Here is a 14367-nt window from a genome sequence, read left to right as displayed (position 1 = left end):
AAAGGCGTGCGCCACCACTGCCCAGCTAGGTTAATTAATTTTTATTAATATTTTTGTTGCCTCCTGATTATCCACTAAAATGACCTTTATGGACATGCACGGTGGTGGATCTGTGCAGTCCACCTTTCGCCAGCAATAGGAGGGTGGGGCTGAGCACAAAGACCATGGTGTGAGAAGCAGAAGAATTTATTAGGAGTTTACACATTAAAATTAACATTTTTTATTCCTTTCATGTAAGTGATCATTTTCTGCTAGTCTTTTGTCCCTGCTTATTCCTGCTGTTTCTGAGTAGAAGTTATTATAGAGTTGATGATAGCCCAGGAAACTGGAGGTAATTCTCAACTTTGAAGTCCATGAAGTTGATCTCAGTGGTGCCATAATAGACTTGGGATTACAGTATGACCTTTAACATTAGGTTATACTGTAAGGTTCCAGTCCTACTAGACCAGGACAGTCTTTATTTCTTGGACATTTTCATGAGCAGAAATGAAGTTTGACTACTGAAAATATCTTGGTACTGGTACTTCTCAGATTTATCTTTGGTTTTATAAGTTACAATATTTGATATATAATTTTTATAGACAGAAAAGCAAACAGGTATAAACTCATAAACCCAACATAAAATTAGTGAATATTGTGCCTTTTCTATTTTTATAAAATACTGTTATTTTGCAGACCTGCTTATTGTTACTAACTTCATGGACTTTCTGTTTTAAGGCTTATAATTGTGTTTCCTAAATGCTAATGCCTGTATATGTTACCTGCATGGTATGTCCAGAAACTAGACTTTAGATGAGCACATCTTTTTTCTTGCGATACTACACATTTGTGTATTTGTACATAAGTGCAAGTACCTGTGAGGATGAGCTCCCCTAGAGCTGGGCGTACAGGGTCTGTGAGGGCTTGATGAGGGCACTGGTAAACAAGCATGTCCCCTGCAAGAGTACCAGTGCCCTTAACCAGAGGGAATGCACAAGGAGAACCTGGAATGAAATAAGAATGATCTTAGCTTGCTTTATTAGGGCTATCTGGAAAAGTAACAGCTATGTTCATTCAAATGTTTGCTATTTCTACTTTGTGTTATTTCTTTTGCTATTCTAAATAATCTTAGATTTTGAATATATATGATAAATACATGTACTGTTTTGTTTAAAATATTTATTTTATGTATGTTAGTACACTGTCATTCTCCTCTGGTGAGAGGAGGGCATTGGATCCCATTACAGATGGTTGTGAGCCACCATGTGGTTACTGGGAATTGAACTCAGGACCTCTAGAACAGCAGCTTATGCTCTTAAACGCTGAGCCATCTCTCTAGTCCATATGTACTAAGCTTTTTAAGAGATGGTTATATAGATTTTCTTTTTAATGTATTCTTTTAGACCATTGTCTTAAAGCAAAAGTAGACATTTCCAAAAAGTAGAATGTGTTGGCTATTGTGGAATCAACAAGCCAAAAATTTTTCTTGAACTCTTTCTTTTTTCTCTGTTCTCTTCTATATTGACTTTATTCTCTGCATGTGGTGATAAAAGTGAGTAGGTAGTTCATGATTCAGTACCTACAGCTTTTAACAAACTCTGAATATAAGTTTTTCTCCCAAAGACATGCAGATATTTCCATGAAGATACCTATATGTCTGAGCATGAGCTAAAGACCCACAGCTGATACAGCATGCCTTAGATCATACATCCAAGAACACATGGCATGGGTAAAACTTCTAGGTTCGAGGAGAGTTATTTACCTAAAGATTGGAGACAGTTATATCCAGTATAGTATACGAAGGTTACTTGTTAACATACAGGTTTTAGTAACCTAAGTTTTGCTTTGTTTCTGTTTGGGTATTTCCATATTGCTGTGAAAATACTGTAACAGGAATAGGCAAGTTATCGACGGCGGACGGTAAAGCCTTTGCAGACCCTGAAGTGCTCCGTAGGTTAACATCGTCTGTCAGTTGTGCGTTGGATGAAGCTGCTGCTGCACTTACCCGGATGAGAGCTGAGAGCACAGCAAATGCAGGGCAGTCGGACAAGTGAGTGCTTTGTGTAGTGTTCCATACAAACGTGATTTTCATAGGAATGAAAATAACTAATATTTGTTAAACTTTTTTTTCTTTTGCCTGATACTGTGTCTACTTAGCATGATACCTTTTTTTCTGTATATGCCCCAAAAAACCCATACCTGTCAACTTCTTAACATCAGTTCTATAAGTAAGCTGAGAGAGAGATCTTCAAGTAGGTGGAGTGTGCACAAGTCTATAAGTAGTGCTGGCAGCAGTTAGGGTCTGGCTGGTGGCTTTGTTAAGAGACTTTGCTGCTTTCCTCGGAAACACTGAGTTTAGTACCTGGCACTCGCATTGGGTGCTGACATCTCTCACCAGTGGCGTGTACACACAGAAACATACACATAAAATTTAAAAATCAAAAAAAAAGACTTTATTTACTTAGGTTGCTTTTTATGTATTAGTGACAAGGAAGTAACTGCTATTCTATCAATTGTATGTGTTACTTTTTTTCAGTTTATCTGTATAATTTAGATCATTTTAAAGGATGAGGTTTAGTATTTGCTTTCTATTGTTTTAAGAGTCATAAATCTTGTTTCTCATAATCTGAATGTCAGGCCAGAAGACCTTAACTTGGCTCTCATTCCTTGTATCTGTGGTTTTAGTCTTATTAAGGATTCAGTGTGAGTAATATTTTAAGGTTTTTCTAGTACTTTATAATGAAAATCATATTTCATATGTAAAATATGGATGTGTTGGATGTATTGTGGAGCATGAACGAAGCATCTGAAGAAGTAGCCTCGTCCAATTGAACATAAAGCTATATGGGGAGATAGCACAGTGGGTAAAGTTATTGCTGAGCAAGAGTGAGGACATGTGTGTGACTACCCAAGCACAAGGAAAACCAGGCACAGGAAGTGGAAATGAAAGAATTCCCAGAAGGTTGAGGGCCTGCTAGCCTGTCCCGTCTCAATAAGATAGAAGAGCACTGACTATGAGGCAATTATAGAAGTAAATACTTCCCCACTTATTCATTTATTAACATTACTTGCTCCCATCTTGTGATGCTCTTTTTATGGATGAAAGAACTCCGGTAGGTTTTTATAATTAGTAGATGTCTTACATATTTTATGAATTTTAAAATTTCCTGTAAAATTCCTAGCAAGTGAACAAAAGTTTAATGTATATTTTTGTTTCAACATTACATTGTACATAACTGAAAACATTTTAGAGTAGTGATAATTTTAACTAGATGACCTGGAAACCACTACTGGTATGATGCAGGTTTTCTGTCATCCCGAGGTGATCCTGTTCGTCTCTATTCCCATTGTAGCCGCAGTCTGGCAGAAGCTTGTTCAGAAGGAGATGTAAATGCTGTGCGGAAACTACTCATTGAAGGTCGGAGTGTGAACGAGCACACCGAGGAAGGGGAGAGCCTCCTTTGTCTGGCTTGTTCTGCTGGGTACTATGAGCTCGCACAGGTTTGTGTCCGGAAAATAAACCTTGAAAAGAAATCTCTCAGCCGGGCGTGGTGGCATAAGCCTTTAATCCCAGCACTTGGGAGGCAGAGGCAGGTGGATTTCTGAGTTCGAGGCCAGCCAGGGCTACACAGAGAAACCCTGTCTCGAAAAAAAAAAAACAAAAAAAAAAAACAAAGGAATCTCTCATTTACTAAGAAAAGAATGAATTTTTGTCCATTAAGCTAATTTTAGTACATTGTTACATATAGCTTGTATATTTTTAACTCTGAGGAATTTTACAAGTTTATGTAGGTGTTATATAAATAAGTATATTGAAAACTTTCAGATTTTATTAATAATCTTTAGATTTTATTTATTTATTTTTTTTTGTCAAGGTTTTATTGGCAATGCACGCAAATGTGGAAGACAGGGGAATCAAAGGTGACATCACACCTTTAATGGCTGCTGCTAATGGAGGACATGTCAAAATCGTGAAGTTGCTGCTAGCTCATAAAGCTGATGTCAATGCACAGTCTTCAACAGGTCATGCATGCTTCTGTTCCAGCTCCATTTGCTTGTAGCTTCCCTTTTAATAATAGTTTTCTGTGTGATTATTCCCTTTTAAAGACTTAACAGTTTCTTAGAAGTGCTACATATTTGAATAATTTCTATAAGGGTTAACTATACACATTTAATATGATTTATATTAATATATAATTATATATTATACAATTAATATACAACTTATAATAATATAAAGAAACATCTCCTGTTTTGTTTATGAGAAACTCTTAGGTTCTTTTAAACTATATTAATTGCCAGGCAGTGGTGGCGCACACCTTTAATCCCAGCATTTGGGAGGCAGAGGCAGGTGGATTTCTGAGTTCGAAGCCAGCCTGGTCTACAGAGTGAGTTCCAGGACAGCCAGGGCTACACAGAGAAACCCTGTCTCGAAAAACAAAAAACAAAAACAATATATATATATATATATATTAATTTTTTAAGCACTCAGTTTGAAAGACTGCTCTGTAGTTGTAGAAATGTATGATTTATACGTCTCAAAACCTGGCTTCCTTTTTATTACTAGTACAAGATAGGGAGAATAGGAAGAACAGCAAGGACTTTACCATGTTCTCCTAATTTTGCTAAATTGTGGCCAATGAAAAAATTATAAAAACAGGTCCAATGGCCCCCAATTTTAGCCTTAAAGATTTCTAGTTTCTCTGGCTCTAACAGTTATGTAAAATTGTATTTTGTGAGTTTTCTTGAGATTAAAAAAAATCAAATTTAGTTGTGTTTTAAATAAAAGTCTACATAATTTTTTGTTTTAAACTTTTTTACTTACCAAGTTGGGGTCTCTTAACTTGGGGAGTTTTTAATCACTAAGCAGGGAATCTTTTGCTCATTGTTTTGTCTCATGCCTGTTCTAGGACATGGGAGGCTGAGTCAGGAAGGTTCTGTGCGTTTAGACTAGCCTGAACTGCACAACATGTTCCAAAAATAAAAATATGAAATCATTTAACATTGATCAGTTATCATGTGGGTTATATATGAGAGGTTTGGGGTATAATACCATTTATTAAAAATAATGCTTTATCAAACATTTTTCTGATTAAAGTTAACTATAATCTCATTTGGGAAGGAAAAGGTTAATTTCAGGAAAGAAAGTCACAGTTCACTTATAATTCTGAAAGTTTTTTTTTTTCTTTTAATTTCAAATTAAAATATAAGTACATTACTTCTGCATTCGCTGTCCTCCCTCCCTTACTTTGCATTTCCCTTCTAAACCCTCCTATGTCCCTCCCTCCATCGCCCCCTCCAACATTCCTTTTTTGCCACTCACTTTCAAACTGACAGTCTCTTTTATTATTACTATTATTACTATTAATGTTACCAATATATGTATGATACAGAAATATGGCTTACTGAGTTGGTTTAGTGTGGGCTGTGTGTATATTATTTTAGTGGTGCACTTGTTATTAGATCACCAGTTAGAGGGCTCATCTTTGGAAAAGGCTGACTCTGTCAGTAGTCATTAGTTGCCTATAGTTCTTTGTCTAGGGCTGGGATCCTTTTAGATTTCTTATTTCAGTGTTAGTATGTCTATTAGAATTATTGTTCAGGTCTTGTTTAGGTAGCTGGTTTGTTGCGTTATCATGGGTTTGGCTTCCCTGTCATCTGTCAGTTCTCCAATCTTGATAAGTTTATTTGATTTTTCTGTAATTTGACATATATTTTGTTTCTGTTGTTTGGTGCTACAAGGAATTGAGTTCAGAATCTTGCACCTGTTAGGCAAGCATTGACCAAATAAGCTAAGTCCGAGGCCTTTTACTTCATATTGTAAGCCAGGCACTAACCAAGCTTTCTAGGCTCTCTTAGAGTCAGAGTGTGACTAGGACTGGCCTTAGATTTTCCATCCTTTTGTTTTAGCCTTCTGATAGTTGGGATCAAAACCCATCCCACCAGGCACAGCTTGATACTGTGTTTAAATAGAAAGGGAGGATAGGAAGTTGATTTCAGAAAAAGAAAGTACAGCCAAGTAATGAAATTATATGTATCTATTTAGCATTTATTATGGATACAGTTTTCCACATTAGCTTTTGTAATATAAATTTGTTTCATGTAAAAAAGCTTTACATTTATTTTTATTTATGTGTGTGCATGCATGTGTGTGCCATGGTGCATGTTGGGAAATCAAAGGACAACATCCAGGATTAGGTCTTTCCTCCTCCTCCTCCATGTGGGTCCCCAGGATCAAACTCGGGCCATCCAACTTGGTGGTATGTCCATTTACATGCAGAAGCATCTTACTGGGTCAAGGTGCACATACATGCTTGTGTTTGTGTGTCTGTGAGTGATATTAACATCTTTTCATTGTTTTCTTACCTAAACAGGCAACACAGCTCTTACCTATGCTTGTGCTGGAGGCTACGTAGATGTTGTAAAGGTGCTCTTGGAATCCGGTGCTAGTATTGAGGACCATAATGAGAATGGTCATACACCTCTTATGGAAGCTGGAAGTGCTGGTCATGTGGAAGTAGCCAGATTGCTGCTAGAAAATGGAGCTGGCATCAATACGCATTCCAATGAATTTAAAGAGAGTGCCCTTACATTAGCTTGTTATAAAGGTATCATATAAATCTTTTTGTGAAATGAAATAATGAAATCAAAATCGGTTTCTAAATTAACAGGAAAATGTAGTATATAGTGTTATTAGACATGAGTAAGTTTTTTAAAGTGTTTTATAACTTATATTTAATATTGTATCGTCTCAGCATTGTAATTTTGTCAATGAAAGTGACAATCCAACTCTTTTATCAGTAAGCTGATGATTTTAAGTGATTACACTTTTTGATGGTTTTCCATTTTGGAAACATTTTACCTTTTGCAAGAGGTACATGGTAATTAAATATCAACCAATGTGAAAATATTACTAGTACGGAATATAGATTCTTAGGTGGGCCAAATATGTCCACCTACAAGAAATCAACATTAGAGATTTCCTTTTTTTTTTTTTTTTTTTTTTTTTTCCTGATTTTTCAAGACAGGGTTTCTCTGTGCAGACCTGGCTGTCCTGTAATTCACTTTGTAGACCAGGCTGGCCTTGAACTCAGAAATCCGCCTGCCTCTGCCTCCTAAGTGCTAGGATTAAAGGCGTGCACCACCACGCCTGGCCTAGAGATTTCTTAAAAGAGCCAAAGAGTCACAGTTTTCATACTCTACTGGTATAACAAATATGTGACTATAAAATGAGTGTTTCTTTTTTCCATTTTTTTTTTTTTAAGATTTATTATTATATCTAAGTACACTCTAGCTGTCTTCAGACACAGCAGAAGAGGGCATCAGATCTCATTACAGATGGTTGTAAACCACCATGAGGTTGCTGGGATTTCAACTCAGGATCTTGGGAGGAGCAGTCAGTGCTCCTAACCACTGAGCCATCTCTCCAGCCCCCTTTTTTTTCTTTAAAGAACTTAAAAATGAGCCATGCAACTTTGTGCCTGTATCTATCCCATGGCACATTTAGGTCATAAAACACCATTTCGTCTTTATCTGAAGTATTAAGACAAAGGTTTTGCAAGTGCAGATAAAAAATGTAAGGACCCTTCAGGTCTGTAAGCTTGTCACTGAGGACCCTTTCATGCTGATCACATACTCAGCCTATTGTATACTGAGATGTGTAAATAGCTAAGATTTGCATTGTTTAATTATGAGTGTGTGATGTTAGCAGATTTTCATGTGGCCAGCACAATTGAAGTCACTTACTTTCCTCTCCTAGGCACAAGGGCTGCTCTTCTTTAAAGGAGTTAAAATTTGGGAACGTTGATTGGATAACTTTATACAAACACTTTTGAACCCAGTACTGGTTCCATTGCATTACTTATTCCCAGCTGGCTAGAACACTTTGTGACAACTCTTGTCTCTTACCTTTCTTTTGTAGCCTACTCTACTTTCTAGAGAGCACCTAAGGTTGAGTGCAAACTTTAATTTGAAGCTAGTTAGAAAATTAAGCTAGTGGAATGCACCTGGAATACTGACAGGGATCAGTGAACTCTGTTAGTTTCTTTTGTTTCTATTGGTATTACTTGAGAGTTTGACAAGATAGGAAAGATAATAGACACAGACAGACTTGAGTATTGATATATTGATGAGATAGTCAGCCTAATCACCAGGTATTAGATAGTGTGCTTACTGTCTTGTTTTAGTGTGTCTAGGGCTGTTTTATTTTTTCCTTTCTGGTCTAATTCTAGTTGATTATAAATTGATTATAACTCATTTTATATTACTCTCTTACATAGTATCCAAAGTACTATTTATATATATATAATTGGTCTACTTTTTAGTCACTTTTTGCAGTTTCTTTGAAAGTGTGCATTTCTATCATATATATTAGTAATAAAAGAATGCATATAATTCAATGATGTTTTAACAACATTTTCATAAACGGGGTTTACAAATTACAAATAAGAGTCCCCTGAACAGTTTGTTAGTTGTAATTTTAAGCACTTGGTCTCATAAGGTAATAGCTTCAATGATTTTCATCCCAGGCTACTTCTCTTGACAAATACATAAAATATAGCACAGGAGCCGAAGAGATGGCTCTGCAACTAGAGTGATGGCTGTTGTTACAGAGGACCGATTTCAGTGTGGACGCACCTGCCTGGCAGCTCACAACTCCCAACTGCAGGAGATGTGATAGCTTCTGCTGCTCTCTATGGGCACTGCAATCAGAGAGCAGGCACATAATTGAAAATGGCAGAAATCTAAAAATACGTAAAGTGTGGTAGGGAATTTGTTACAGAAAGATCATTTGAGATGTTGGGATGTGGCATCTTTGTTTATCCGCACCAAAAATGATATATTACTTTTATTTTAAGAATAGTTTTTGAGGGCTGGTAAGATGGCTCAGTGGTTAAGAGCACCAACTGCTCTTCTGAAGGTCCTGAGTTCAAATCCCAGCAACCACATAGTGGCTCACAACCATCCGTAACGAGATCTGACACCCTCTTCTGGAGTGTCTGAAGACAGCTACAGTGTACTCACATAAAATAAAATAAATAAATCTAAAAAATAAAAAAAGATAAAAAATTTTAAAAAAAAGAATAGTTTTTGAAAATAAGTAAGTAATCCAACATAATTTTGATTTAGGACATCTAGAGATGGTGCGATTTCTTTTGGAAGCAGGCGCTGATCAAGAACATAAGACAGATGAAATGCACACTGCTTTAATGGAGGCTTGCATGGTAAGATGGATAAAATGCACATAGATTTTTGTACTATTGGGAATGGGAGAGCTACTGGGAAGTAAATAGCCTTTCTTGTTTTGCAAAAGCTCTATTTTGTCTTACTTTATTGTGGAGCAGAATCTCAGCTGAACTATTATTTTTAAGCTGTACTTGGTGATTACATGTAATTCAAGCATTTAGGAAGTTGATACAAGAAGATTGCTGTTATTTTGAGGCAAGATTAGACTATATAGTGAGTACCAGCTCAACCATGGTTACATCACAACATTCTGTCAAACTATAAAGAACTGCCAGACAAGATTTCTGCCTTCAATCCCAGCAGTAAGAAGTCAGAAACCAGTGGGTCTATATCAGTTTCAGGACAGCCTCGTCTCCATAGTGCGTTTCAGGACAGCCAGAACTATGTAAAGAGGGCCAAAAAAGCAAGTGTGTGTATATACATGCACACATACACACACATGCATGCATGCATGCTTGCACACATCTTTGATATAGAGTTTGTCTTTGAAATTTAAATTATGTTAATACTCTTAAAAATGTTTGCATCTTATATTTTCTTTACAAAAGAGATGTATCTAAAAAAACTATAGGAAGATTTATGAGAAATGTTATACAGTTGTTATTTAGTACTTGAATTATATATTGCTTTTTTATTTTCAGCCCTGTATTTACTTTAATGAATTTCTGTTTTGTGCATGTATAAATTTCTTTGGAGCTTTTGAGTTCCTTGTCTGGTGTTCTTAGGATCATAAGCGACCAACACACAGCAACAATATTGATGTTTCCAGTAATCTCTCTGATAAGGAAATTCAGTCACTGTTACTACCTTATACCACAAAAATACATGGTATTTAGACAGAGGAATTTTTCTGTAAATACATATACTAAAAAAAAAAATCACAAATAAATGCAAATATTTGGGCATGGATCTCTGATACTCAGTCTTAATAAATAATATAGATAGGTAGGTAGCAAGCATAGATAGATAGATAGATAGATAGATAGATAGATAGATAGATAGATAGATAGATAGATAGACAGACAGACAGACTTGTAATCCCAGTTATTAGTCACAATAAATAATAATGGGTGGGAGTTCGGGCTGATGGATGTGATCAAAAGGTGCATGAATCGAAGCCAGGCATTGGGAGGTCTCGCTAAAAACTTGAAGCTCTGAATTTATGGAAAGCATTTCAAAACTGCTAAAATAGTAATGTTACTTGGAAATAAGACATTAGAGGTGTCAGATATGTCTTGTCTTAGTTAGGCCAGGGTGGATATGACTTAGAGCAAGGTTTGAGGAAGTATATGAAGGATTAAAAGAAACTAGTTATTGAAAGGAAAGCAGAGTGGAAAGGAAATTCTTATGTAGTTGCCAGTAATAAGCTACCTTCTTTTTCTTTTCACTTGTGTTTAAATAATGAACACGGAAGAAAACCTCATGTGCATATAGCATTTGCTCATTTAACACACTGTACGGTGTATTCTACAATGTTTGAGATGCTGTTTTCTACCTGCCTAATCAAGTTTGCTCACTCTTAAGAGGTTATGAAAAATTTGCTTTTCTGTATCTGAGCTTTGTTTTTTTTTGTTGTTGTTGTTGTTGTTATTTGTTACTTTTTTTGTTATTTATCAGTTAATTGTCCACTGTGCTCTGCAGGCTCTCTGTGGCCTTAGATTTGTCTTAATTCATGTACTTGCCATTGCTTACTTGATGGCTGATAAGCACTTCTTGATTACAGGCATCCTTCTTCTCTAATTTGCTTTAAATCCCCAAGCTCCTAATTTTTAGTCTTGTACAATAAAAGTGTACTGGCAACACAGCATATAATTACTGAAGTGTCAGATGTAGATTATTCTTGTGTGAGCGAACATCAACAAACTTTAGTGTATGGTAATTGAGAAATTTTTAAATTTGAAGGGTTTTTTTTTTTATGGTGCTAACTTAATTTCATTCTTAATTGCTTATAAATAGGATGGCCATGTTGAAGTAGCTAGGTTGCTTCTGGACAGTGGTGCTCAAGTGAACATGCCAGCTGATTCATTTGAGTCACCATTGACTTTGGCTGCATGTGGAGGACATGTGGAACTTGCAGCCTTACTTATTGAAAGAGGAGCTAGCCTGGAAGAGGTCAATGATGAAGGTTATACTCCTTTGATGGAGGCAGCTCGTGAAGGACATGAAGAAATGGTGGCATTACTTCTTGGCCAAGGTAAGCACATCTAGCAAATACTAAATAACAAATCTATAGAACACAAGTCTGTTCAACACAAGTTGAATTTCTGCACTGAGCTGTTGCTCCCAAAGTTCTGCTTTGTCTGCTGTAAAATGACTCACATACCCTGTTTAAACAAATGATGTAGAACTTTCTTCAATGTAGAACTTTCAATATTGTGCGCTATGAGAAAATAAAAGAACAAACAAAAATCAAGTTCAGATGGACAATTTTCTTAAGGTAATATGAGGTACAGTTCTTGAAGCCTAATGTAATGAGGGAAATCTTTAGAGGTAGAACAGTTCCCCATAAGTAAGTGTGTGATAGAACCAGTGCCTGATGGAGGAGCATGGGAAACACTGCTGTGAAGTTTTAAGCCATGAAATGTACAGCAGGCCAGATGAGGATTACACACTGTAATCCCAGTGATAGGTGGCTGAGGCCAACCAGGGCTTACATGGTGACACTCTCTAGGAAAAACAAGACAGCACAGAAAACCAACAGTTACATCGGAAACTGTTTCTCATAAGGATCATCAGGATCTTCTAGAAAAAGAAAGGTGGTCTAATAGTTTAAATATCTTACATTTAGATGATAATTTCCTATTGGATTTATTTTTTATCCAATAGTATTTTTTTTACCTTGTAAAATCTGATCCATTTAATATAAGGGGACACATTTTTTGTTTTTATGTATAGGTTCTTTTGACTAGAACTCTAAGGTACAGATTTTTGAAAAGTGGGTTCTTTTTAAAAGTGAGTCATTTACACTGTGTGGTAATTTTGTTACTTTAGTCAGTTTTGTTTCTGTGGGGGTGGCTCAGGAAGTTCCTACAACAGTGCTTATCATATGGTGCTAATTAAAATCAACTCTGGTGTGGTGAGCATAATGATGGTAATGGTGTTGCCTATGGTAATTCAATTAAGAGAATTAGCTTGTGCTGTATGTAAAATGATGCTGAAAATAAAACCAACATAAGGCCTTAGGGATATGTTGCTCAGGGGTGTAGTACTTACTCAGTGTTCTCAAGCAAGGACTTGTTCCCCCTGCCCCCCAACAGCTCACACTTGCCTAATATGGCAGGCCATGGGTTCATTCTCCAACACGCCCCTCCTCTAAGTTCAAATTATGTATATAAATGTACCTTCACAGTCTGTACTTTGAATATTGTCCAGGAAATAGTAATGGCTTAATAAATGTTAGCTACTGTAACTGATTGACATTGTATCAATTGATACTGTAATTGGTAAAGTATCTTTATCACCTACCCTCTTAATGGGAGGGAATTTGGGTAATGTTATGACTCCTTTTAGTTATTACTGGTACCTTTTAAAACAGATATAACAACTGAATTTATCAAACACAGACTCAGTGAATGTACATTGTTTTTATTTTTTTATTTCCAAGAGAAGGGAAGAGATCCCTCTATTCTATTAGATATATTTCATTAGAAAACAGTTATGTTTTGTTTGTATCTGATTAAATGCATGAACTTCCTTTAAGCAGAATCTTTATTTTAGGAGCAAATATCAATGCACAGACAGAAGAAACTCAAGAAACTGCCTTGACCCTGGCTTGCTGTGGAGGCTTTCTGGAAGTGGCAGACTTTCTGATTAAGGCTGGGGCTGATATAGAACTAGGGTGTTCTACTCCTTTGATGGAAGCTGCTCAAGAAGGTCACTTGGAGTTAGTGAAATACTTACTAGCTGCAGGTATGCTTTTTGTTTTTAATTTGGGAATATATTGTATGATGTAAATAAGTATCACAGCATCCAAATATGTTTAGGTTGTTATGGTACATAAAATATATTTTGAAAAGTTAGGATATGCTTCGTGTATGTTCTGAATAATTTACCTATCATAGGAAATACTTGCAATTTTAACCTCTTTTTAAGTATAATTTTAAAGTATTTTTTTAACTTTTTTTTTTTTTCAAAAAAAAATTTGTTTGTGGTAGACATGCCACTCACTGTGCATATGTTAAGAGGTACAGGACACACCTTGTGGGAGTTAGCTTTCTTTCCTTCATGTAGGCTTGGGGACCAAATTTGGATGGTCAGGCTTTGGCAGCAAGTGGTGTTACCAGCTGAGCCATTTCTTGCAGATTTCCTTCACACCCTCTATTAAAGAGGCTGTCAGTGTGCTCATTCTAAACATGGATATGGATATACTGTCTGGTTCAGGAGATGGGGACTATCATGAAGGAATAGGTTTATGTTCATTTTTAAAAAGGTTGTAAGTAATCATATGTAACTATTACAGGAGCTAATGTTCATGCAACGACAGCAACAGGAGACACAGCTTTAACATATGCCTGTGAAAATGGCCATACGGATGTAGCAGACGTCTTACTCCAGGCAGGTGCAGATCTGGTAAGCTTTGTCCCTTAAATCTTCATCTGTAAAATAAGAAAAGAGTTAAGGCATTGTAGCACATTCCTATGTAGTCGGAGGCTAAAGCGGGAAGATGCATAAAAGTTTAAGGGCAGCCAAGGTTGCCTGAGTTCAAGGTTTCCCTGCAGTACATGGTAAGACCCTGCCTAATCAAACAAAGCCAAGAAATCAATTCAAAGGCATATTTCTCCTACCTTTGTTAGCTTTTTTCCTTATTATTTAAATTTACACAGTCAGGTTTTTTTGGTTTTTGTTTGTTTTTACACATTCTTTAGTCTTTGTTCTTGTTCTTATTTTTGTAGTATTAATCAGTTCACTAATCTTATTCCTGTTTATGCAGACATTTTTTCTGCTAGAGATATTTCTACAAATTAATTTTCCTTAGTTGTTTATTTAAGGCACATGTGACTTATAAGCATTTTTTTGTAGGTTGGGGAAAAAACTGCCTGTATAAAAAGCATCATAAAATGTTGAAAAAGAAGCATTAGTATTTATATACATAAATTACTTAGAAAGGTAAAATATATTGTAAGATCACTCAATGCTGGTTAT

General features: G+C 36.1%; 1 protein-coding gene across 4 annotated transcripts in view; it reads left to right on the top strand.

Annotated features, from left to right (window-relative positions):
• Ankrd17 (ankyrin repeat domain 17) overlaps window positions 1-14367 on the top strand; it is a 144197-nt gene that overhangs the window by 62143 nt on the left and 67687 nt on the right. For all 4 annotated transcript variants that reach the window (XM_085836846.1, XM_085836845.1, XM_085836844.1 and 1 more), the window contains exons 3-10: window positions 1873-2029; window positions 3333-3480; window positions 3855-4002; window positions 6354-6587; window positions 9109-9203; window positions 11182-11419; window positions 12943-13134; window positions 13685-13794. In XM_085836846.1, coding sequence (XP_085692972.1) covers window positions 1873-2029; window positions 3333-3480; window positions 3855-4002; window positions 6354-6587; window positions 9109-9203; window positions 11182-11419; window positions 12943-13134; window positions 13685-13794 — 1322 coding nt within the window. The remainder of the gene's footprint in view (window positions 1-1872; window positions 2030-3332; window positions 3481-3854; window positions 4003-6353; window positions 6588-9108; window positions 9204-11181; window positions 11420-12942; window positions 13135-13684; window positions 13795-14367) is intronic.

This window comes from Mus caroli, unplaced genomic scaffold (genome assembly GCF_978045245.1).
Source record: "Mus caroli unplaced genomic scaffold, Mus_caroli_1 scaffold_4, whole genome shotgun sequence".
Taxonomy (NCBI): Eukaryota; Metazoa; Chordata; class Mammalia; order Rodentia; family Muridae; genus Mus; species Mus caroli.
The sequence above is the reverse complement of the archived record's forward strand: the minus strand, read 5'-3'. Positions and strand labels throughout refer to the sequence as shown.